Source organism: Cotesia glomerata, linkage group LG9 (assembly GCF_020080835.1).
Source record: "Cotesia glomerata isolate CgM1 linkage group LG9, MPM_Cglom_v2.3, whole genome shotgun sequence".
NCBI lineage: Eukaryota > Metazoa > Arthropoda > Insecta > Hymenoptera > Braconidae > Cotesia > Cotesia glomerata.
This window is the reverse complement of record NC_058166.1, coordinates 16,060,894-16,088,692: the sequence shown is the minus strand read 5'-3', so window position 1 is coordinate 16,088,692 and position 27,799 is coordinate 16,060,894. Positions and strand designations below refer to the sequence as shown.

Here is a 27,799-nt window from a genome sequence, read left to right as displayed (position 1 = left end):
AAAAAAATCTAAAAATGTTTAAGTGTCTTCTAACTTTTGTGTCATTACATTTTATGAATAATAAAAAAAAAATAAATTAAATTATCCATGAATATTATAAAATATTTATTTTATTCATTTGAATACAGTAAAAAATTAGTTATTATTTATAACTTTAAACTCGTCACAGATAATTTCAATTATTTATTTCTATATAATTTATTTTGTCACTTTTGTAAATAAATTTTTTCGTTCATCACTTAGCTTTAAAAATATCTCTAACTTAATTAAAATATATCTGGAGGTAAACTATCATATTAACAGTTATTAATTATATTTTAAATATCAAATAAAAATATATATGTACGTATGTGAGTATATGTACATACATATGAGTAACTACTAATAATTTAGGTAGAGAAATTAGTTCAATCTAATATTCTCTACTCCGTCTTATTTTTTGATGTTCCATTACGGACTTCCGGTTGATGACCGGTGATGTAATTCACATGACCATTATCCGAGGGTTTAACATGTCCGTTTTGACTGGGTCGACGTACCGGAAGTAAAGGCAATATAACAATTGCTGCCAGAGCTAGCAAATGTGGAATCAGGTACAATGACCTAAGATTTTAAAATTGATATTAATTATTAATTATTAATTATCATGAAAATAAAGTTAGCTGACATTTCAAAATTTTTAGAAATTTTTTATTCAAGAAATTTCAATTAAACAATTAAAAAAAAAATTTCACATATAAAAAACTTGAAAAACTACAAGTGCAATTTTTTAGAAATATTTTTTTAGTTGTAATTTAATTTAAAAAAAAAAATCAAAAATTTTTAGACCTCTGCTAACTTCAGTGTCATTAATTATCAGTAATTATATCATTAATTATTAGATTGTATAAAATGGATTCTTACTTATAAACATTAAAACTTGGTTTCAATTCTAACAGCACAAAGCTGAATGAGAGGTAGGCCATAGCAATACGAGACGCAGTGAATGTCATCGCATCGTAAAAAAATTTCATCGGCTTGCTTCCAATGAAATAGGGCCGGATAGCCCGGCGGACCTGAAACCAATTAATTATTCTTAATAAATTATACAAATATTTACAAAAAAATATAAAAATTTATTTAGCAGATATTTATTAAATTTTAATAATTTTTTTAACAAATAAATTATGGCAAGAAAAATTAGAAAAAAAATTGACATGTAAAAAATTGAAAATGCAATTTTTTAAAATAAATTTGTTTGTTAAAAAAATTTTAATTAAATTAAAAAACCTTGATACAAGTGTTTAAAAATTATACGCATATTTATAAAGCTGAATATTTTTAAGATTTTTTAAAAATTCTTTTTTTTTAAAGTCAGTGGGCAAGATTTATCAATCATAAGATCAGTCTCTAATTGTTACACAATTTTATTAAATATTTTTTTTTAGTAATTAATCTAAGCATTGATAATTTCTTAATTATTAATTAATTAAGTATTAGTAAATTCTTAGTTATTAATCAATTAAGCATTATTAATAAATTTTTATAAAAAAAATTAAGGCTAAAATTTTAATAATTTTTTTTAAGTTTCTATTTTTTAAAAAGCAATATTTTAATAATTCCTTTAATTAATCACTAGATAATTTTTCATATTAAAAGAATTTTTTTAGAATTTTTAATTTCAATAATTCAAACTGAACACGGAAAAAAGAAAACTCGAAAAATTACATTATAAATAGTAATAATTGAAGTGTTATTGAAATGTTTATTGTTATTATTTCTGTATGTGTACTATATGAAATAGTATATTACATACCTAGGCCAGTAAAATAAGAAAAGTCTCAGATCACATGTAATTGTTGGCCGAGGCGAAGCCGAGGTTGACAAACATGTGATCTGAGGCTTTCTTATTTACTGACCAAGGTGTGTATACTATTTTTCTGCTCGACGTAGCCGGAATGTGGCAACTTTGTTTAGCGCAGCGGCCAGAAAGTTGCCACTTTCCGGCCGGAGGGCAGAAAATTGTATTATTTGTAACTTTCGGATAGCCGCAAGGGGCTTAGACTCTATGGCCAATAAATAAAAAATAATAATATTAGTAAGTGTCCCCTCGTATTAAAAACTAGAAAAATTACAGTTCAAAATGATATTTTTCTAAATTCAAACTTTGAATGTTAATTTTCAATGTAAATATTACAATCGGAAACTGTAATTTTTCCAGTTGTCATCACGAAGCGCAACGTCACATTATATATTGTAATTATTCGAGTTTTCTTTTTTCCATGAAGATATCATGCTCAGTACAATCATCTCACTACAAGACACTTTTTTTAGAAGACCCGGAGATCTAAAAAAATTATTTCGACAGTCTAATTAATACGGTACACTTAACAGCCTCAAACATAGGAAGAACATACTATCTACCGCAAATCGCAAATTACTTATCACGGCTTTAATTATTCCAATAATTGATTATTGCTCATTGGTATTGATAGATAACTCTAAAAGATTAGACTATAAATTACAGCGATTGATGAACAACGGCATCAGATTCATTTTTGATCTGAAGCGTGATGACCATATCACTCCTTATCGTCGCTCCTTAAAATGGCTCTCAATCAAATCAAAAAGATTGTATCTCCTAGCTTGTTTCCTGTATAAACTGTTCAGTTCTGGTGAACCAAATTTTTTGAGGTGTCTCTTTGTTGAGGAGCCACAAGATATAAGACGCTCGGAAAGGCTGGCTTCAAAGTATAACAATGTCTCGTTTAGCTTTCCAAACTTCTCAACAGCAGTATATGAACACTCTTTCTTAATATCATCAATACGCCTTTGGCGTGAAATACCATTGGATGTCATAAATTCAATTAGTATTGAGGCATTTAAATCCAAAGCATTTGAATTCTTCTACGACCTTGAACTCAGAGAGACATAGTAACCAAAGATTGCATTCACTCTACATAATTTATAGATAAACTGATAAGTACAAAACTTTGTTGCTCAAATCCATGAGTGGTTTTCATGGTGGTTTATATTTTTTTAACTTCCCGCTAAGAAAATCGAAGGATTTTCAAAAATCGGGAAGTTATTGTTTTCACCCCGTTTTGCAAAAATCGAGTTTTCATCAGATCTCGACGTTTGAAGGTCACAGGAAGCTTCCCTGACTATCCCCGCGAGGTTGTCACGGTGTCTGTATGTGTGTGTGTGTGTGTGTGTGTGTGTGTGTGTGTGTGTGTGTGTGTGAAAGTATGTGAACCGCTTATAACTTTTGAACGGCTTGACCGATTTCATCGCGGTTGGTGCCATTCGAAAGGGCTTGACCAAACTTAGATTTTGAAAACTATTTGGACCGATTCAGAGCAATAGATTTTGAGAAATCTTCAAAAAACTGAAAAAAAAATTTTTTTCAAATGTGGTTTTTTTGGAATAACTTTTAAAAGGCGTTATGGTTCAATTCCAAAAACTAATCAGCTCTTAACCTTGAAAAATCACGTCGATCGCCACCAGTCCGGTCAAAATCGGTTGATTCGTTCGAGAGATATCGTGAACGAAAGAAAACCGAAAAAAGTGTTTTTTCGGAATAACTCCGAAATTCCTGGCGCGATCAATTCAAAATTTGAAATTCTTTGTGAGGCTTAAAAAACTGCGTCGAATGCTGCCAACCGCGTGAAAATTGGTTTATTCATTCAAAAGTTATTGCGGTTTAAAAATTCAAAAAATAGTGTCTTATCAAATCTCTATCAGACTTTTGAGCTCGAAGAGCTCAAAAGCATAGGAAAGCAATCTCTTTGAGCTCGGAGAGCTCAAAATAACCCATAAATTGTATTTTTAAGCTCGAAGAGCTCAAAAACGTCATTGGTGCAATTTTAAGCGCCTAAGTATGGAATTAGCGGGAAGTTGCAGGGATGGCCTTTAGGGTCAACCGTTTTCCTAATTTTTTTTTTTTTTATATTTAGATGATGACTATGTTTATAGTTTTACATGTACTTTAATTAATCACACTATGTATAATTTTGCCATTTGGCTCTTGCCTTGGCATTTAAATTGAATAAATAAATAAATAAAAAATAATTAGCAATTGGTCTAACTCCTTATATTTTAGAGGGTGATTTTTTAACATTTTGATGTAGCAATAGTCTAATTATAAATTATTTGAATGAATCCAAACCAAAATATTATACCTCTATAAGATATTAAATTGTTTTTTAAAGTGATAATAAATTTTCAACTAATTTGATAATCATGTCCATATTTAAATAATCTGAATGTAAATCTCACTTGCATCTTATACCTCACACCTTTAGTTAAACATTTTTAGTTATACATCTTCAGTCAATTTTTATTTATTATAATTATAATATATTATATTTTTTGAAATATTTGTAAATACTCCAGTATTTTCTTTATATCTTATTATTTTTTGTTTTATTACTTCTCTTTTGTATAAGCTACCAGTACAGCGCACTTAGTTTTAAGTTATACTTTGTAATCTGTATCAACTTATTATTTAGAGACCCTGTTATTGGTCTTTTGGCTGTTGGGTTGTATAAAATGAAATAAATAAATAAATAAATAAATAAATAAATAATTGTTTTTTCGTACAAATGGAAAATTCTCTAAAATGGAGTTAGACAATTTGCTAATTAGAAAGTCGATTTATAAAAAAAAAATTAATCATGTACTTATATTAATTATCATATTAATCAATTTAAAAAAAAAATAAATTTTTTTCAGCTTTTTAAGTGCGTATAACTCTGAGAAGAATAAAAAAACTTACGGCACGAGCGGCGTGTGTAAAGAGTGCTCCAGTAGCAAAGGTGAGGTAGTAACCAGGGTAAAATCCATGCCAGAGGGCAGACAAACCATTGGTTGCAAATACTTTAAATGGTCCATTTCTATCATAAACGATCATCCTTAACCATCTATTGGTCCCGATATTCCAGGAAGAGATCGCGTCTTTCAAACTCAACGAAAGCTCGAATTTAATGGGATCAACATTGGAGATCAAGTCCCAGTGATCATTGCCGTCTTCATCTCGTCCATTGTATCCCATTCCCGAGTTGTTGCATATCGCGTCGGCGAACAGCCACGCGTAGTAATACTTGCAACGTACGAAGATCATTGAATTCATCAGGTACCATATTTTGTAAGCGCAAGTTGTGTTCTCAAGGAAGTCTTGCTCTTTCACTCGCTGGATTGGGTACAGTGAACTAAATGACACGAACAGTACAGCGAATGTCAGACTTGCCGTTATTTTCTTTATCACCGCTTTCGTGGGCGACGGCTCTAGCACGATTTCTTCTGGCTCTTTAGATGAATCATCATAAAATCCCTGAGAAAAAAAAAAAAAAAATTTAAGTTGGGAAATATTTTTTACTTTAATAAATAAATAAAGTCAGTCAACCGATTATGATAAACTTACGGAAAATGATTTAGCTCCTTTCAACTTAGTTCCGTGGATAAAATCTATGTAGTCACGGTAAAATATTACCGGGCCGGCCATCAATGCTTGAAAGTGGAATATGTAACTAAAGTATTCCAATGTTGTTGGCATTATTTTAACTGCTTGGTGCCGTTGTAGAGGCGTTAAATCTTTTTCTAATCTTGAAAATCCATCGTGGATATTGTAAGCCAATCCAATTACTTTTTGAGTTATTACCATTAACGGACCTGGACAAAAATAAAAAATATTGTTATAAATAATGAGGACAAGTAATTAAACTCAATTTTTTTTTTTTTAATTATTTAGAAGAAAAATTTAACCGATTATTTTTTTTTTATATGGGTGATTCTCTGTAAGGATGTTTTTTGCTGTCCCAGGCATTTTTTTATTAGAAAAATTGTTATTTTGTTACTAAAAAAAATTTATTACGAAAGTAAAAAAACATTTCTATTTGAAGCATTGAAAACTAAAATGAAATAAATTTTGGTTTTTTTGCTATAAATTCGTAAACCACCGAAATAACAGTCCCTTGGGCTGTCCCATTCCCAAAATTAAAACTTTAAGATTAAATTTTAAGTTATTCGTCCATAATATATAATTTGGTCCATAATGTTTATAAACTTAATTAGTTAACTAACAATCTTCTTCAATAAAAAGTACCGAAAGTTAATTTGTTTCATTAAATTCATTAAACCAAAGTTTGTCCCAGGCATTTTAAGAACAGTCCCCTGCCAGAAGTTCAAAGCCAAAAAAAAAATCCAGCGTGTTATTTTACCTTTTGTAAGGTTTATAAGGATCTAACTAGCCTTGAGTTAATAACTATAGGGCTGTTAGCGCTTTATCGGCATTTTATTTAGTGTCAAAGCACCGTTTGTGCTTGAAATATGTGTCTGGGCCACTTCAAAACTCAGTCCCCTGGCAACTATTTTTATTTATAATTTATTTATAAAATTCGATCCATAAGTCTTAATATTATTCTAATTAATGTAAATATTCATTGAGAACTTGAAAATTTAAATGCATTGAAATAGTTTGCTTGATTTTTCTCAATTTGATTAAAAAAACAGTCCCCTGTGATGTTATATGGCAAATGATACACAAATATCGAAAAAGCAAAAATTAATTCAGCTGTTTATTTATTATAATTAAGCTGATAGTTTTGTAGCCCTTGTTAATTTTTTTTCTAATAAAATCAAAAATAATTTGGTCGGACAATTTTGTACAGATTTAAGACGTCCTTACAGAGAATCACCCATATAAAAAAATTGACTAAAAAAAAATAAATTTTTTTTTATACAAATTGACTTAAATTTTTTTTTTTTTAATTAATTAGAGAAAAATTTAACCGATTATTTTTTTTTTATATAAAAAAATTGACTAAAAAAAAAAGAAATTTTTTTTTATACAAATTGACTTAAATTTTTTTTTTTTTAATTAATTAGAGAAAAATTTAACCGATTATTTTTTTTTTATATAAAAAAATTAACTAAAAAAAAAGAATTTTTTTTTTTATACAAATTGACTTAAAATTTTTTTTTTTTTAATTATTTAAAAGAAAAATTTAACCGATTATTTTTTTTATATAAAAAAATTAACTAAAAAAAAGAAATTTTTTTTTTATACAAATTGACTTAAAAAAAAGAAATTTTTTTTTTATAAAAAAAATTGACCAAAAAAAAAAATTTTTTATATAAAATTTTTTTTTTAATTATTTAGAAAGAAATTTAACCGATTTTTTTTTTTAATAAAAAAAATTGACTAAAAAAAATTATTTTTTATATTAAATATATTTAAGTATGAAATATTCATGCTAATTACCGTTACAAAAATTACCGTTAAATAAAAATTGGTAAATAATTTAATTTCAACACATTTTATAAAGATATATTTATATTAAAATATTTAATAATAAAAATGAGCAAATATCACGAGATATAAATAAATGATATTTTAACTGGATACAAAAATCCTAATATTAAATTTAAAAATATATTATCAGAGCGTGAGTTAATAATACTTGGATAAGTTATTATCGCGGATTAACTAAGATACTAAAAAGATAATATTTAATTCTATAAGTTTAATAAATATCATACCAGTAATGTCAAGTGTATATGACCCGTATGCATAAATTTGCCGGTAATAATGTACACAAGAAAGGTACCCGAGAGCCAGAGTGAGGACAACTCTGAAATGAAAATAATAAATGTATATCAATTGGTTTATTGAATAATTTTTTATGATTATAGTTATAATTCAAAGATTAGCAATAGATAACATACCTTTGCACACATCTTGGGTCCTGAGTACGCATTGCAATGAAGCATAATGCCGGTAATCCTGCCAGATGAGCAGCTTGTCTAAAAAATTATAATATTATTAATTTAATTAATTATTTATTATTATTATTATTATTATTATTATTATTATTATTAATCTGCTTGAATCATATCATACTAATAAAACTAATATAATAAAATTTTGTATTAGAAGGATTTTAAAAATATGAAAAAAAATAAATTATTTTTAAAATTTATAATAACAATAACAATAGCAATCTTGCAGTCACTATGTGACTGTCGTGACTTGTGAACTATAAATAAATAAAATTTTACTTTATTAAATAATGATTTTTGTTAAATTGCACTGTACTTTTTTAATTATTGATGTTTTTAAAGATATAAGCTCATCCCGATGTTATAATCATCAAGAGCTTTTATTTGAGTACCCACATGCATTTTTCATATATACATATATATAATATATATAAATATATGAAAAAGTGATGTGGGTACTTAAATGAAAGGTCTCGATGAGTGTAACTCCGGGATGAGCTTATATCATTAAAAATATCATCGGTGAACAAAATACAACGTCATTGCTTCATTGTTCACATTTATTAAGATATAAGCTCATCCTGACGTTACACTCATCAAGAGCTTTCGTTTGAGTACCCACATGCATTTTTATATATTTTTCATATATACGTATATATAAATATATAAAATATATGAGAAATTGATGTGGGTACTCAAATGAAAGGTCTCGATGAGTGTAACTCCGGGATGAGCTTATATCATTAAAAATATCATCGGTGAACAAAATACAACGTCATTGCTTCATTGTTCACATTTATTAAGATATAAGCTCATCCTGACGTTACACTCATCAAGAGCTTTCGTTTGAGTACCCACATGCCTTTTTATATATTTTTCATATATACATATATATAAATATATAAAATATATGAGAAATTGATGTGGGTACTCAAATGAAAGGTCTCGATGAGTGTAATGTCGGGATGAGCTTATATCTTTAAAAATGTCAATATTTCACAAGATATTTGTTAAATTGCACTGTACTTTCTTAACTATTGACATTTTTAAAGATATAAGCTCATCCTGATGTTACACTCATCAAGAGCTTTAATTAGAATACCCACATGCATTTTTGATATATTTTTCATATATACATACATATAATATATATAAATATATGAAAAATTGATGTGGGTACTCAAATGAAAGGTCTTGATGAGTGTAACTCCAGGATGAGCTTATATCGTTAAAAATTTCAATAGTTCTTAAGATACAAGGTCATTTCTTAATTATGTATCTAGAGATAGGTCATTTCCGAATGCAGCCTGAATAAATTTACTATCGGTGAAAATGAAGTGAAACTTTAAAAAGGCACAAATTTAAGTGAAGACTTTTCCAACGATACCAAATTTAACCAGAAAAACCCATTTCATCATATAAATAAACTGGCCACAAAATTTTGCTTATTCTCTTAATAATATAGATTATTATTATTATTAATAATATGCTTGAATATTTTCATAATAATAAAACTAATACACTAAAATTTATTATCAGAAGAATTTTAAAAATATATATTATTTTTAAAATTCATAATAATAATATTTTTTTCATCAAATAATACATTTACATCACTAAAGAGCTTACTTGCCAAAACAAAAGTATCCCAGAAGAAGTCCAATAACAAGACCAAACAGATGTCGGGTCGCTGGAGCAACAAGACCTGGTTTTAGGAAGACTCTCAAAATTCCGGCGAAAAATAGAGCAGTAAACTGACTCAGGACGAAATTTGTCTGTAAAATATAAACAGAAAAATATTAAAATTAGAAATTATAAATGAAACATGACTAATTTGTTTTATTTAAATTTTAAAATATATTTTTGACCGAAACCATAAATTTTCTTAGTATTATATTTGTATTTTTTTTTACGGTGCATTACACGTGACAATCAATCAATATCAGCAGAGGCTCAAACAGACCCTTCCAAATGTTGTTCCATTGATAAATCCTGAGCTTTGTGTATTCACACACACACACAAACAGTATACACATGTATGTTAAGAAGGGTTTACATTTTTTCTCTCTCTCGCCCTCTATTGGACAAACGAAAGTATCTCTGTCATACTTGTACAACTTACGGAATCTTAAAACGCATTTTATGCATAAATAAATGAAAATTTTCTAAAAAAGCGCTTCGCTCTTCGATAGATAATTTAATTATCTATCGAAGAGCGAAGCGTTTTTTTCAAAATTTTATCTTATTCATAAGCAAAACTCGTTTGAAAATCAACTATCAACCGCTCTTAAACGATAAATAGGAGGCAAGAGTGGACACAAACACGCACATAAATAACATAACAGTTCGAAGGTCTTAAAAATATTTAACACTCTTCACGAAAAACAAGTTTTTTTTTTAATTATTATGTCATTAAATTATAAAAGAACATAATCGGCGATTATTTTCAATAATAACACTTTTTTATGACATTTAAGTTAGCTGTCACTTGACCAATTTTCAATTTTATTTAACAATTAAATTAATTCTAAAAAATTATTTTTAAAAAATTGCATTTTTAATTTTTAAAATTTTCTACATGTCAATTTTTTTTTCTTATTTTTTTTGCCGTAATTTATTTGTTAAAAATATTTCTAAAAATTATCAAATATCTGCTAAAATAATTTTCATAATTTTTTTAAAATTTATCTTTTAGCTTTAGAATTATTATTTATGTTACTCATAAAATATAATGATGTAAATTTTAATACCATACTATTTTAATTTAACAATTAAATCAATTCTAAAAAATTATTTTTAAAAAATTGCATTTTTAATTTTTAAAATTTTCTACATGTCAATTTTTTTTTCTTATTTTTTTTTACCGTAATTTATTTGTTAAAAATATTTCTAAAAATTATCAAATATCTGCTAAAATAATTTTCATAATTTTTTTAAAATTTATCTTTTAGCTTTAGAATTATTATTTATGTTACTCATAAAATATAATAATGTAAGTTTTAATACCATAATACTATTTTAATATTACCACATTATTAACAGTTAACGCATCAAGTAATTTAACACAATGTTTTTTACCTGCATACAATAAACAATACATAATACACAATATATATAGAAATATATATAAATATAAAATGACATCCGAGCTGATGCAATTTTTTTAAACGCATTCGAGCATAGAGTAATTGTCAGAGGTATGAAGTAAGCACGTGGGTGATCTCATGACTCACCAGATTATTGCGTTCAATTAAAAAAAATCAATCTATTTACCGCATCATTTTAAATTTCTATATAATATATTATTGATATCTGATAAATTATTTATCTAATTTCTAAATAACGTTAGATTGAAAAAAAATAATTTTATTAGTTAAAAAATCAACCATTCCTTGTAATAAAAAAAATAATAATAATAATAATAAATATAAATTTTTAAATGATAAATTGATCTTTTGTAAAAAATGTTAACTTAAAAAAAAAAATTCTAAGCAGCCATAATCTTATCATTTAATCAGCTGGATAAATATATAAATATTGATAAAATTTAAAAGGAACTTAATTAATACGCATTTTTTTTCTTTACAGATCGATGATGAAATTTGCCGCAAATATTCTGCTAGTAACATAAATAATAAATTTTAAATCATATAAAATAAAATATAATTTGTTTATTAACTAAAAATTAGATTTATAATAATTTAAAAAATTTTTTTAACAAATTAATTATAAAAAAATTCTTATAATCTTTTAAAATTTCTTATAATTTTTTAAAATTTCTACATGGAATTTTTTTGCCAAATTTTTTCATTATAATTTATTTATTTATTTATTAATCAACATATTTCTACCGGTAATTTACATCAATAGAAATTATTTAAAATTAAATAACATTAATTTAAGAAAATTAAATTAGAATTTAAATAGAGAAAAAAAGGTTTAATTAAAAAAAATTATTTTTAATTTTTAGAATTCTGATAAATTTAGTATACTAAAAATGATGTTAGAGTAAAATTAATATGAATAAATTTAAAATCATATAAAATAAAAAACAATGTGTTTAGTAACTAAAAATTAGCAGATATCTAAGAATTTTCTACATTTTTATATTAAATTAATTATTGTAAAAAAATTCTTGTAATTTTTTTAAATTTCTACATATGGAATTTTTGTGCCAAATTTTAACATTATAATTTATTCATTATAACACTAAAGTTAGCTGACGATTTTAATTTTTTTTTAAATAATTAAATTAGAACAAAAAAATATTTTTTAAAAATTGCACTTACAGTTTTTAAAGTTTTTTACAAATGAAAATTTTTTTTATTTTTTTGTAATCATTTTTTAAATGAAAAAAAACTAAAATTTTTACATGTCGGCTAATTTAATTTTCATTTATTTATTAATCGACATACATACGCCTATCGGCAATATAAATCAATAGAAATTATTTAAAATAAAATAACATTAATTTAAGAAAATTAAATTAAAATTAAATTAAAGAAAAAAAAATTTTTTTTAATTTTTAGATATCTGCTCAATTCAGTATGCTAAAAATGCAGTTAGAGTAAAATTAATATAAATAATAACTTTAAAATTATAAAATAAAATACAATGTGTTTAGTAACTAAAAATTAACAGATATCTAACAATTTTTTTAATAAATTAATTGTAAAAAAATTCCTAAAATTTCTACATAGAATTTTTTTGCCAAATTTTTTCATTGTAATTTATTTATTTATTAATCAACATACGCTTATCGGCAATTTACATCAATAAAAATGATTTAAAATTAAATAACATTAATTTACGAAAATTAAATTAGAATTTAATTAAAAAAAATTTTTTTTAATTTTTAGATTTCTGCTAAATTATGAAAATTAAGTTACCCGACATCTGAAAATTGTTAGAATTCTTTTTTATTGAAAACAATTATTGAAAAAAAAAATTCCATTTGTAAAAAACTTGAAAAACTGTAATTGCAATTTTTAATGAATATTTTTTTGTTCTAATTTAGTGTATTAAAAAATGAAAATTAAGTTAGCCGACATTTAAAAATTTCTAGAATTTTTTTTTACTGAAAAAATGATTACAAAAAAATATTAATTTGTAAAAAACTTGAAAAACAATCCATGAAATTTTTAAAAAATATTTTTTAGTTCCAATTTAATAATTTAAAAACGTCAGCTAACTTTAGTATTATTAAAAAATTTGAAAATTAAGTTAGCCGACATGTAAAAATTTTCCGAATTTTTTTTAACTGAAAAAATGATTACAAAAAAATAAAAAACAATTTTCAATTGTAAAAAACTTGAAAAAAAATGCGTGAAATTTTTCAAAAATATTTTTTAGTTCTAATTTACTAATTAAAAATTTAATTTTCATAAGTTAGCCGACATCTAAAAAATTTTTATAATTTGTTTAATTGAAAAATTATTTTTAAAAAAATTAAAAGAAAAAATTTCACATGCAGAAAGTTTGAACACACTTAAATTACACGTGCAATTTTTAAAAAATATTATTTTAGTCTTAATTTAATTGTTAAAAATAAATAAAAAATTGTTGAATGTCGGCTAACTTTAATATCATGCTAACTGTAGTATTATTTAAAAAATGCAAGAGTAAAAAAAAATATGACGAATAAATAGTATAAATAATAAATTTACCTGATCAACAGGTAACCCAACAGTATCAGATAGTTTTTCAAAAGTATGAAAACCCGTATAGAAATCTTCCTTAATCGCTGGCATGGTCACGATCACGATCACGGTTACGTTTCACGATCACGGTCCTCAGCGAACTGATGTCAGATGTCTGAACTGCAATTGCGAGCAGTGTAGTGGGATTGTGCGTTGATGATGATGATGATGATGATGATGATGATGCTAAACTACACCAAATATAAAACACTACACACTAGACATACTATGTGGTATTATCGCCTAACGCAGGGTCCTCTCCTCACTCAAGCCTCAACTGCCTTAACTTAAGCACAGTACAGCTTGGAGCTTGGATAAACGACAGGGATTCATTTCCATTTCCCATTCGGTAACATGAAAGACCAACAGATACTGAGTATACTGAGAGAGCTGGATGTTGATGATGTTGATGCCGGTGGGAGGAAAACAGAGACAGAAAGCCAGATTTCTGTTGAGTAGAGAGAGCAGCACGTTGCGAGTAGAGTTGAGACACTATTTCAGGGACGAGCATTTATTTATTCCCCTACTCATATCAATAGTGTGCGTATGCTTCACTCGCAAACTGTATGAACTGTACGCAGGCTTCTATTCCTCGCTTCTTCCTATGACCCTAATATACAAATATAAAACTTTAGTCCTTATATATATGTTAATTTGTATATAAATAAAATAAATTCATTCATACATTACATTATATTGAGTTTAAGTGGCTAATTTCTCACTTGTAGGCATTTGTTTATTTCTTCTTTTGCCTTTCATTTTTTCTTCTTCTTCTTCTTACAAATACGTACCAATAATTGCACTCATAATTACAGGCTTTTAAAAATTTACTCACTATTTTTATAACCAGAGTCAATGGAGCTCGGAACTTAGCGTTTTTTTAATGAAAATTAAGTTAGCCAACATTAAAATTTTTTTGCATTAAAAAAATGATAAAAAAATTTTTTTAATTTTTATTTGTAAAAAAATTTTAAAAACTTTAAGTGCAATTTTTTAAATATTTTTTTGTTCTAATTTAATAATTTTAAAAAAACAAAAACGTCGGCTAACTTTAGTGTTATGTTAATTTTTCAAATTTTAAAAATAAATAAATTATGATAAAAAAAATGTTTTAAAAATTTTTTATTAATAATGTTCTAATTTAATTATTAAAAAAAAATTTTTAAATTGAAAAAGTCAGCTAACTTTAATAATATTAAAGTTAGCCGAAAAATTTGCAGTTTTTAGTTTTTTACAAATGAAAAGTTTTTTTTATTTTTTTAATGAAAAAAAATCTTAAAAATTTTTAAAAGTTAGCCGACGTTTCTAATTTTTTTATTTTTTTAAAAATGCACTTAAAGTTTTCCGAATTTTTTTACAATATACATTTTTTTTATTATTTTTTTGTAATGATTTTTTGAATAAAAAAAATTTTTTTAATTTTTATACGTCGGCTAACTTAATTTTCATTATTTTAAAATACTAAAGTTAGCCGACGTTTTTAATTTTTTTTCAATTTATTCAATTGGACCAAAAAAATATTTTTAAAAAATTGCACTTGAAGTTTTTCAAGTTTTTTACAAATGAAAATTTTTTTTTCTTAATATTTTTAATAAAAAAAAATTCTAAAAATTTTTAAATGTCGGCTAACTTAATTTTTCATCATTTTATAGACCTAAAGTTAATCGACATTTTTAATTTTTTGATTATTTTTTAACAATTAAATTAGACAAAAAAAATTTTTTTTTTAAATTTCACTTAAAATTTTTCAAGTTTTTTACAAATAAAATTTTTTTTTTTTAATAACAAAAAATTCTAAAAATTTTTAAATATCTACTAACTTAATTTTTATCGTTTTTTACACTAAAGTTAGCCGAAATTTTTAATATTTTGATTTTTTTTTTACTAATTAGACCAAAAAAGTATTTTTTAAAAATTGCACTTAAAGTTTTCCAATTTTTTTACAAATGAAATTTTTTTTTTAATAAAAAAAATTATAAAAATTTTTAAATACCGGCTAACTTAATTTTCATCGTTTTTTACACTAAACAGTAAGATACTGTTGTGCTATTATTATTGTTATTATTATCATTAAATTTAGAACAAACTTTCTTCGCCTTATTCAACTAGGCGCGTGCATTGGAATTTATTTAGCGAGTTATTCATAACCGGTTTAATAATTTATAAAATTCAAATTAAAAAAAAATAACTTTCTTTTGAATTTAAAAATAAATATCAGTAAGATCGCTCCAGTAATAACTAGCTAGCAAATAAATAAAATAAATAGAATAAATTAATAAATTTTTCCTCTTCCTCTTCTTCTTTTCTTCTTATTGTTATCATTATCACTATTATTATTATTAAAATAGTTATTGTGTCTGGTGCGTTGACATTATAATTGAATACTTTAACTAAATTGACTACTTAAATATTTATTATCAATAATAATAATCTCAAGTGATTATTTACAGTAAAATAATACGCGAGTCAGGTACGCGATTAAAATAATTGTCTTTTAATAGTCAATTACTCTTAACAACGGCGAGATCCTTATCAAGTTCGTTAATCTTAAAGCGCTTATCACATTTCTGATTGATTATACTCAACTTTAACTATTTACATAATTGCATTTGTTAAATATTACCTTATGGGTATTACTGTAATTATAATTACATTTATAATTAAAAGTATTGCCCAAAATATTTATCTATACATCTAAATATATATATATCTGTAAATTTATTATTTTTAACCGAGGTTTGTCTAGTCTTTTAATTTAAATACTACTGGTTTACTTAATTGATATTTTATGAAGCTTTAATTTAAATCCTAGTAATTCTGACAGGACTCCTGAGAGCGCTGACAGCAGTACAACTTTAGTTATCGTATACAGATACGGATTAGCTGATAGACCAGAAATTTTAAATGGACTTTCCAGTTCCTGAAATTAAAAAAAAGTTATTATTATTATTTAGTTATTTTTAAATAATAATAATAACCAGCAAAAAATTTATAATTATTAATACTAGCAACCTTGCAGTCACTATGTGACTTCCGTGACTTATGAAATATATATAAATAAAATTTTGCTTTATTAAATAATGACTCTAGTTAAATTGCACTGTACTTTCTTAAATATTGACGTTTTTAAAGATATAAGCTCATCATGATGTTACACTCATCAAGAGCTTTCATTTGAATACCCACATGCGTTTTTGATATATTTTTTATATATACATATATATAATATATATAAATATACGAAAAAGTGATGTGGGTACTCAAACGAAAGGTCTTGATGAGTGTAACTTCGGGATGAGCTTATATCTTTAAAAATATCATTAGTTGACACGATACAATGTCATTTCTTAAATATTGACATTTTTAAAGATATAAACTCATCCCGATGTTATACTCGTCAAGAGCTTTCATTTGAGTACCCACATGCATTTTTTATATATTTTTCATATATACAAATATATAAGATATATAAATATATGAAAAATTGATGTGGGTACTCAAATAAAAGGTCTCGATGAGTGTATTGTCAAGATGAGCTTATATCTTTAAAAATGTCAATATTTCACAAGATATTTGTTAAATTGCACTGTATTTTTTACCTATTGACCTTTTAAAGATACAAGTTCATCCCGATGTTATACTCGTCAAGAGCTTTCATTTGAGTACCCACATGCATTTTTTATATATTTTTCATATATACAAATATATAAGATATATAAATATATGAAAAATTGATGTGGGTACTCAAATAAAAGGTCTCGATGAGTGTAACATCGGGATGAGCTTATATCTTTAAAAATGTCGATAGTTCACCAGATACAAGGTCATTTCTTAATTATGTATCTAGATATAATTTTCAAATACAGCCTAAAGACTTATCATAATAAATTGACTATCGGTGAGAATGATATGAAATATCTGGACAAAAAATTTTTCTTATTCTCTTAACAATATAAATTATTATTATTATTTTTTAAAATAATTTATTCTGTTTTTTTTTGTTAATATTTTTAAATTTCTTCCAAAAATAATTTTTATCCCATTTATTTAATTGTTATGAAATAATTCAATTTGTTATTACTATTAACTTACCTTTATTAAATCAGCAGCAAGTTTAAGAACACTATTAGCAACGGTCAGTTCGTCTTTCTTATGAGGTTTTTGCTCAATTTGTAAATAAAGATTTATTTGCTCAGTAATTAAAATCGAAAGGTTGCGATATTTTTTATTTATTTTAGTGCCCAAAGTCATGAACCTTAGGATATAAATCCCGAGAGTAAAACTCCAAAGAAGCGCTTCGATGTTGTACCTCGAGTGTAGGCTTTCTAAGTCCTGTGTTTAAGTATTCAATTATAATAGTTAGTACAGTAAATATAGATACATTAATTATATTCAAACATAGTAATCAACTAAATTGACTTACTTTAATTAATTCTAAGCTGACAAACGATAGTAAGAGCAGTGTTACAATAAAGACAGCCGAGACTATTACGTCAACAGACCTCTGAGGTCCTCGTCTCTAAAATAATTAATTTAGTTGTTAATTAATTAGATTAATACTCACATTGTTCAATACTTTGTTATTTTTTTCAATTAAACATTATATGTATTAATTTAATTAAAATTTTTATTTTTTAATAAATCACCTTCAAATATGACCTAACACTCAGCCAAGTTTTAATATTTCTGACTTTATTTAATCTAAAATGTGGTAAATCAGACTTTCTTGCGCGTCTGGATGATGTTAAATGTGAAAATAATTTAGCGTACAGTAATCGCTGCTTAAAAGTTCTCTCAGCGACGGCGAGGAGAAAAAATAACAAGCAGGAAAGTATTAATCTTTCAAATGATAAAATCAGAACGACAATTCGTTCCCTAAATTATGAAAAAAAATAATTAATAAAATTTCTTAACTTTCTATGATCGATTGATAGTTATTAAGGGGATATTCTGATCTACAAGCATGAAGAATTTCAGGTAATTTTTTTGAAGTGTCCTAAAAAAAAGGCAATCAATATTTTTACCATCCATTTTTTTATAAATGATTTATTATTATTATTATTATTATTATTATTATAAGAAAAAATGAATTTCGCAGATTAATCTACGAGTACTTTTTGAGTGTGGATAGATCATAAGCTACTGTGCAATTGATACTTAATATTTGATATCTGAATTTATTTATATTTTACTAAGAGTTTGATATTTTATTTTTCGCACTATTATATTGTTTCATTATATTACATTAAGTTTTTGTTAAATGCAATTTGCAATGTGGTTGAGTGATTTACGTTGATTGAACTGTTCAAACATAATTCGGACATTAATAACATATTTAAATTTTCTATACTTTATTTTTACATCTATTTTTCTTCTGATTGTTTTCATAAAATGCTATTCTATGTATTATTTTTGTATGGACGGCCGCAAGAAGTTTCGACTTCATGGTCGATGAATAAAGAAATAATAATAATACAGAAAAAAAACGCCATTCGGCCACACCCGAAATGGAAGGTAAATTTCACTGAATGAAATTCTTGATAGAATGACGTACATAAGTCGGTTGTACTACACATTGCCTAAAAATGGTTCAATTGGACTCTTAACTTTGAAAAAATAACTAAAAATGGTCAAAATGTCAATGTTATAAACGTCAAATTAAAGGTGATTTCATGAGCTTTCACATGAATTTATCAAAAATTAGCAATCTCTTTTCAATTGAAAGTTATACATCAATGAAGTCACCGAAAACGTGATTTTCACTATTTTGATAATTTTGAGAAGCTACACGGAAAAAAGTAAACTGTAATAAATAACAGTCGATTTATAATAAGTAATGATCAACTGCTAAAAATTACCATTTCAAACAGTAAAATCGTGATTTTAATATTCACTTTATAATATTTACCATTTAAACGTTACAATTTACTCTTTACATGGAAAAAAATACTATTTCAAACAGTAATATTCGCTGTGTAAATGTCTAAAATGTTAAAGTATAATAATTAAGAATTCAAACTTTGATATTTATCATTTCGTATCTAAAAAATGATCTTATGATATGTAAAAGGTATAAAATAAAGTTATTAAATTTCTAATACAAGCAACGTCAATATTTACAAAGTAAAATGGTAAATTTTAAACGCAACGCTAAAAATCAAACTGTAATTATTGACTTGCTTGGACTGGTAAAATGTATATTTTAAAAGTATAATTTTTACTGTTTCAAATGTTAAATTCTCCCAAAGTGAGACCCCCTTCTCTTTCATCTGAGTTCCCCTTCTCCTCATAATATGGACTATATATTGAAATGGCAATTTTTACTGTTTGAAACTGTAATTTTTTAAGATGAAAGAGTCGTTATTTACTATAGTGACATCTACTAATCACTTATTTTGGATATTAAATTATAAATTGTGGCTTTTATACTTTCTACATTAAGTTCTGTAATATTTATATTTTTGCCACCCTGATGTCCGCTAAACTTATTGACGAATTTCGCTCATTTTAAGGCTCATGCGAGCTAATTGTCCAAGGAATCTATATACTAAATTTCATTAGGATCTGTTAAGAATTCCCGATAGAATAACATTCATAAGTCGGTTGTACTACATATTGCCTGAAAATGGTTCAATTGGACTCTTAACTTTGATAAAAGAACTAAAAATGGTCAAAATGTCAATGTTATATACGTCCAATTAAAGGTAATTTCATGAGCTATCGCATAAATTTTTCTAAAATTAACTATCTCTGTTCATTCAAAAGTTATATATCAATGAAGTGACCAAAAACGTGATTATCATTATTTTGAAAATTTTAAATGGTCGCCATTTCTAAACTAATTGATCGATTTTGCTCATCTTTGAACTCGTTCAAGGTAATTACCCAAAGAATATGTGCACCAAGTTTCATCTAAATCCGTTGAGAATTGTAGACGCTATCGTGTCTACAAGCCGCGTTATATTAGAGCTACGGTCATCCCCAAATTTCAATTTTTACTATTTTTAAAAAATTCGAAAAAAAAAAAAAATAGTAAAAAAAATTAAAGATGAATATCGGGAAATAAAGACCACCATATGTGGAAATTTTTTTTTATTTTTCAGGCAAGAATAAAAAAAAAAAAAAAAAAAAAAAAAAAAAAAAAAATTTCCACATATGGTGGTCCTTATTTCCCGATATTCATCTTTAATTTAAATCTACAAGGACATTATTAACATCATGAGTAAAAAAAATGTTTTTTTTTTTCAGGCAGTCCTCATTTTGTAAAAAAATTTTTTTTCAACTATTCCAAAGTTTCAACCATAGCGACATTACTCTAGATTAATAATCTTTTTTATTTTTTTTGTTTCCGATTGCTGGGAGGGTTGGAATCGTGAGTATAGTCACGTGCCAATTTTTTGAGACCCCTCCAGTTCATCAGCTGCTAATTTTTTTAATTTTCAACTTTTTTTATTTTTTTATTCTTTTATGTATTCTTATAATGTTAATAAATAACTTATTGAAAAAATGAATAGTAAAAACGACTGCCCAATTTTAAAACACAGTAATTGCAAAATTTTTACACCTAATTTTTTTTAATATTGCTGCATTTTTTATAACTTTTAGACCTTAATTTCAAGTATTTTTTCTTAAAAATATTTATCTTCAAGTATTTACTATTCATAAATCAAATTTTTCATTAATTTGGCAGGCAAACTTTTTTTTAATAAGAAAAATTTTTAAAAATTTCTAAATGTTAGTTACTGTGTTTTGAAATTGGGCAGCCGAAAATATTGATTGCCTTTTTTTTTTACGGCACTTCAAAAATTACCTAAACTTTCATACTTCTAAACCAGAATATACCCTTAAATTACCAGAGAGTGCTGCCAAATGAAACGTCAATAATCTCTTTTAAGAAATCGACATAAATATTGAAATCAATTAGAGCTAAGTCTACAACAATCCCGGTGGAATTGCCAGTATCGGATCCAAAATGATCGCTGAGTCTTCTCAGCGCTGGTATCACAGCAAGTATTATTGAGAGCACTAGTCCTCCGTAGAAATAATCCAAGCTCTCGGGCATTGACTCTGCTCGTGCTATTATTGCTGAGCTTATGTCCAAAACCGATAATTCGGCTTTTTTTATTTCTCTTCTCGTCCAAAGTGTGCAAGTCACTAAATATAAAATATAAAATAATATTAACAATAATTTATAACTTGGAATTTATCATCATACAAGTAATTTAAAATATACAAGTAATAAAAATATTTTACCTCGGTCAGATGTCATACAACTTGAGCTCAATAAAATAGAAGGCGGTAGTTCAAATTCCCAAGAGAAAGGATGCTCGACAAACTCACCGTAACTGTAATTACTGTCGCTGTGAGGCTGGGACTCATCAAGATCCGAGCTTAAAAATTAATTAAATTTATTATAAGCAAATTAATAAATTTCAATTAAATAATTGTTTATTATTATTATTATTATTAGTACCTATAACTACATTCATCACTGTTAGTAGTAACTCCCATCCATTCAGTAGCAGATGTTGTTACTTCAGTCAATTGATTTGTCCCAGTTTCTTCACACTCACCTTCTTCTTCACTCTCAAATTGCTTTACACTCTCCACTGGTTTTGATGAATTAATATCTTTGCTCTGGAAATTGTCAAACAAACTTTATCAATTTAAATCTTAATTTATTTCTCACAATAGTTTTAATCAATTCAAGTAAATAACTACACACTTCGCATGGTTCTGCTAAATTGTCATCGTTGGTCCTCGAAACGTCTAAAAAAATATTATTTGTCAATTAATTAAATTTATCTAAACTCAATAAATATTACTAATAGTATTTAATTAAATTATAACAATAACTAGCAGCATTGCAGTCACTATGTGACTGCAGTGACTTGTAAACTATTAATAAATAAAATTTTGCTTTATTAAATAATTACTTTTGTTAAATTGCACTGTACTTTCTTAAATATTGACGTTTTTATAGATATAAGCTCATCCTCACGTTACACTCATCAAGAGCTTTCATTTGAGTACCCACATGCATTTTTTATATATTTTTCATATATACATATATATATGATATATATAAATATATGAAAAATTGATGTGGGTACTCAAATGAAAAGTCTCGATGAGTGTAACATCGGAATGAGCTTATATTTTAAAAAATGTCAATAGTTCACAAGATATTTGTTAAATTGACTGTATTTTCTCAACTATTAATCTTTTTAAAGATATAAGCTCATCCTGATGTTACACTCATCAAGAGCTTTCATTTGAGTACCTACATGCATTTTTGATATATTTTTCATATATACATATATGTAATATATATAAATATATGAAAAATTTATGTGGGTACTCAAATTAAAGGTCTCGATGAGTGTAACTTAACGATGAGCTTATTTCGTTAAAAATATCATCAGTTGACAAAATACAACGCCATTGCTTTATTATTCACATTTTTTAAGATATAAGCTCATCCTGATGTTACACTCTACAAGAGCTTTCATTTGAGTACCCCCATGCATTTTTGATATATTTTTCATATTGTATATATGTACATATATATAAATATATAAAATATATGAAAAATTGATGTGGGTACTCAAATGAAAGGTCTTGATGAGTATAACATCGGGATGAGCTTATATTTTTAAAAATATCAATAGCTCTCAAGATACAAGGTAATTTCTTAATTATGTATCTAGAGATAGAGCATTTTCAAATGGATTCTAAATAATAATCTAATAAATTAATTACCAAGATTTAAGATACGTGAACTTTCACTAGAATTATTTACAAGCTTCTCATCGCTACTAGAGGAAGTCACAACTTCCGGTTTAATCTCTTCATCATTGGGAACTTGAGGCCGTAAACTAGCGCGATCATTGTCACTGGATACATTCCCATTCAAACTTTCAAATCCATCGTCATCCTGATGCACGCCATCAACATTTAAATTAACATTCGCAACATTAACAGCTAGTCTTGATCTATTTAAAACTGACTCCTGGACCGGCGTTGACGTAGTCACACGCGACTTGTCTAATTCTTTTGATGAACTAGGAATTTCCTAAAATAAAAATAATAATTTCTTTAAAAAAATTTAATATTAATATTAGCAATAAAAATGACATTAAAGTCAGCTGTTATGATAATTTTTTAATTTTTCATGATAAATAAATTTTTTCTGAAAAATTATTTTAAAAAAATATTATCATTTATACAATTCAATTTTTTTTGCTATAATTTATTTGTTAAAAAAATTATTAAATATCATAATACTGAAGTTAGCCATCAGCTGTAAATTAAAAAAATTTTTTTAACAAATCAATTACAATAAAAAAATTCTTATAAAAATTTTCACATGTAGAATTTTTTAATAAATTTTTTTTTTTTTATAATAATTTAATTGCTATAAAATTCTAAAAAAAATTCTAATATCTGTCAACTTCAGTGTCATTAAATATCTGCTAAATTAATTTTCATGCAATAAAAAACTTACTCGTCTGGGAGTCGAAGGATCAATACAAACTTTTTTAGCGAATCTCACTGAAGGTGAGACACTGGAATAATTTTTAGCATTGCTTTTATCACAGCAAACAGTCTCTTGCGAAGTCTTGTTAATATCACTTCCCATACGATGGCCACGCTGAAGATTTCTCGGTCTCAGTTTACCAGGCCGGATTCTATCGTGGCGAGACCTTCGCGCACGTGACCGGTTTATGCCGGTAGATATTGTAGGGCCTGAATTCGTCGACACTATCTGCGAGTGCACCGTACAGAGGAGGAACATCATCGCCACCGGCATCAGAACTTCAGGCAACGATACAATCTGTAAACAAATGATAACAAATTGCAAAACCTATTAGCACACTCGGTAGATATTTCGATAAATAATAAACATAATTACATCAGAGTCATTGAAGTTAGCACCAGCGATAAAAATAATAATATTAAAAATCTGTAAACTGTAAAGCAAAATAAATAGTAAGAATATTCTAGAACTCGTTTGTTGGATCCACCAACTCTTGTAAAACGGCAGTAAAATTAATCTCTTGACAGCCAACCAGGTCACTGTTATCAGTCCATGCTTTGGCTTGGCTTTTGGGAATGAAGATCCTAAAACAATTAATCAGTATTCAGATTTTATTGTTGCTTAATTACAGATGATTAGATAATTTAATTGTTTAGCTACCTCGTACCAAATCCACGTCAATAAATTCTGTTTTTAACTTGGCTGTTCTCATTGGAACATTATTCAACCCGCCAAATATTCTCTGCTCTACTGTTTTTTCCCATTGCTGTTTGTCATACGTTCCTATTTTTTTTTGATACCTTTAATAAATAAAATCACCATTAATAATTTTTTAATAACAATAAATAGATGATATGAAAATTAAGTTAGCCATTTAAAAATTTTTAGAATTGTTTTTTATTGAAAAAATGATTTTAAAAATAAAAAAAAAAATTTTCAATTGTAAAACACTTTAAAAACTATGAGTGCAATTTTTTAAAAATATTTTTTTGTTCTAATTTAATTATTAAAAAAAAAAATCAAAAAATTAAAATCGTACAATATTAAAAGTGGTTCTAAAAATTTTCACTGATAATTTTCTTTAATTTTTACACGTGGAATTTTTTTATTAAATTTTTTTCATAACAATTTAATTGTTATAAAATTCTAAAAAAATTTCTAATGTCTGTCAACTTTAGTTTTACATGAATAGTACTGAAATTGAGATGACATTAAAGTTATTAATTACTTGATCATTTTTTTATTTTAATTAAAAAAAAAATTTGTTCCAAAAAATTATTTTTAAAAAATTGAATTTTTTATTTTTTCAATTTTCTAAATGTCAATTTTTTTGGACATAATTTATTTGTTAAAAAAATTATAAAATATCTGCTAAATTAATTTTCATTAAATTGAGAGACATTTAAAAATTTTTTTAATTTTTTCAACAAATTATGACAGAAAAAAATTATTTAAAAAATTCCATTATTAAAAATTAAAAATGTAATTTTTTAAAAATAATTTTCGTTTGTTTTTTTAAAAAAATAAAAAAAAAATTTATGACTAAAGTTAGCAGACAATTTTTTAATTTTATTTAATTAAAAAATTATTTTAAAAAAATTGCATTTTTAATTTCTTTTAATTTCTACTTGTCAATTTTTTTTTGTTATAATTTATTTATTAAAAAAATTATCAAATATCTTTTAAATTAAATATAAAAAAAAATGAAAATTAATTTAGCCGATATTTTATAACTTAAAAAATTTTTTTAACAAATAAATTGTCAAAAAAAAAATTGACATTTAAAAAATTAAAAAAATAAAATATCCAATTTTTTAGAAATAATTTTTGGATCAAATTTATTTAAAAAAAAATTAAAAAATTGTCAAACAATTGCTAACTTTAATGTTATAAACAAAAAATTTTCTGATAATTTCACTGTCATTAATAATGACAGTTAATACTAATAATAATAATTAATATTTACCAATAAATCAAGTCATTCATTCCCATCATTATTTTAAATTACAAAAAATTTATCGTTCCACTAAAAATTAACTTGACCTTTAATTAATAAAATATTTACTAAGTAAAAATTGTTAATTAAACACTTAGTTTCCAAAATATACTCCGATAATGAACTGACAGCTGATAAAAATAGTCTTGGTAGTTGATGCAGCAAGAACTTTGGTGGTAGCTTGATAAAATATTCAATATCATAACGCAACAATGACTTTTATTTAAAAAAAAAAAAAAGAAAAATTAACTACTAATTATTGCAGCTACAGTGATGTAAAAAAACACTAACGCACGGACTGCTACTCGTGAAAGCCAGCTGTTCATTCTGATAATTATCAGAATGTATGTTTTGTATTTAATTCCCCACTCTTGAATCCACTGCAATCACCCCCTTCCACTTTTCTTTATTTATTTATTTTTATTTTCTCCGTGCAAATATTAATAAAATTTCGCGGTTAGGTGTCACCTCGCTGAAGACATCTGACGGTAAAAAAATTGTGCGCATGCGCGTATTAAATTTAAAATACACTCGAACGCTCGCATTTTATAATTCGTTTATTTAATAATTAATTTAATTGAATATCCAATAATTACTTCAGTTAATTAAATACCGCAAGAAATAATTTATGGAGAAAAGAAGAAATTTAATATTTCTTGTTTTAAAAAGTGATGTTTTAATTAATAAAAAATGAGATGTTGATCATCAAAGTGAAAAGTGAGAAGTGTCTGAAGTTAACTGACATAATTTTTTTTAGAATTTTACAGCAATTAAATTTTTAATTACATTAAAATTAGCGGTCACTTAACAATTGTTTAATTGTATTTTACAAAAAAATTTGTCCTAAAAAATTATTTTTAAAAAATTCCATTTTTAATATAAAAATAAAGTTAGCCGACATCTAAAAATTTTTATGATTTTTTTTAATAATAATAAAGTTAGCCGACATTTTTTATATTTTGATTTTGTTTAATTTATTAAATTAAAACTAAAAAAATTTTTTTTTTAGTTACATTTACAGTTTTTCAAATTTTTCACAAATGAAATTAAAAAAAAAAATTTTTTTGTAATGATTTTTTCAATAAAAAAAATTCTAAAAATTTTTAAATGTCGGCTAACTTTATTGTCATTTTTTTTTCATTAAAGAATTATTACAAAAAAAATAAAAAAAAATTTTTTCATTTGTTAAAAACTTAAAAAACTATAAGTGCAATTTTTGAAAAATATTTTTTTAGCTATAATTTAATAAATTGAGCAAAATAAAAAAAATCAAAAATGTCGGCTAACTTTATTATTAGATTTTTAATTTATTAAAATTTTTAAGTCAATTTTTTTTTGTCATAATTTATTTGCTATAAAAGTATTAAATATATGCTAAATTAATTTTTATAAATTTTCAATAATAATAAAGTTAGCCAACATTTTTGATTTTTTTATTTTGCTTTATATAATTTATTAAATTATAACTAAAAAATATTTTTAAAAAATTGCACTTATAGTTTTTGAAGTTTTTAACAAATGAAAAAAATTTTAAAAAATTTTTTTGTAATAATTTTTTAATAAAAAAAATCATAAAATTTTTTAAATGCCGGCTAACTTTATTTTCATAAATTCTTATGAAAAAAATTTAATAAAAAAATTTTTCACATGTGAAAATTTAAAAAAATTATTGGTGAAAAATTTTTAAAACATTTTTTTATTGTAATTTATTATGACACTGAAGTTGACAGAGTTTAAAAATTTTTTTAGAATTTTATAACAATTAAATTATTATAAAAAAAATTTAATTAAAAAATTCCAGATGTG

General features: G+C 25.0%; 2 protein-coding genes across 4 annotated transcripts; both read right to left on the bottom strand.

Moving 5' to 3' along the window:
• Positions 1–86: 86 nt before the first annotated feature.
• LOC123271447 (lysophospholipid acyltransferase 1) lies at positions 87–14,342 on the bottom strand. Of its 3 annotated transcripts, XM_044737776.1 has the most exons (10): positions 14,143–14,342; positions 13,685–14,067; positions 13,425–13,577; positions 9,388–9,533; positions 7,705–7,782; positions 7,519–7,610; positions 5,402–5,649; positions 4,757–5,311; positions 904–1,055; positions 87–603 (listed from the first exon to the last, which is right to left on the bottom strand). In XM_044737776.1, exons 3-10 carry the CDS (start codon positions 13,506–13,508, stop codon positions 423–425), a joined length of 1,536 nt encoding a protein of 511 aa, XP_044593711.1. In that variant the 5' UTR covers positions 13,509–13,577; positions 13,685–14,067; positions 14,143–14,342; the 3' UTR covers positions 87–422. The 3 variants fall into 3 exon arrangements, with proteins under 3 accessions (XP_044593711.1, XP_044593710.1, XP_044593712.1); XM_044737775.1 differs by having other exon boundaries at positions 13,425–14,342; XM_044737777.1 differs by lacking the exons at positions 13,425–13,577; positions 13,685–14,067; positions 14,143–14,342 and having other exon boundaries at positions 9,392–9,524.
• A 1,506-nt stretch (positions 14,343–15,848) lies between these two features.
• On the bottom strand, positions 15,849–26,467 carry LOC123271207 (protein phtf). The gene is made up of 13 exons (XM_044737458.1): positions 25,964–26,467; positions 24,658–24,797; positions 24,373–24,581; positions 23,965–24,294; positions 23,220–23,532; positions 22,183–22,226; positions 21,931–22,094; positions 21,711–21,847; positions 21,311–21,611; positions 18,104–18,332; positions 17,881–17,976; positions 17,550–17,789; positions 15,849–16,377 (listed from the first exon to the last, which is right to left on the bottom strand). Exons 1-13 carry the CDS (start codon positions 25,990–25,992, stop codon positions 16,228–16,230), a joined length of 2,382 nt encoding a protein of 793 aa, XP_044593393.1. The 5' UTR covers positions 25,993–26,467; the 3' UTR covers positions 15,849–16,227.
• Between the last annotated feature and the right edge of the window lie 1,332 nt (positions 26,468–27,799).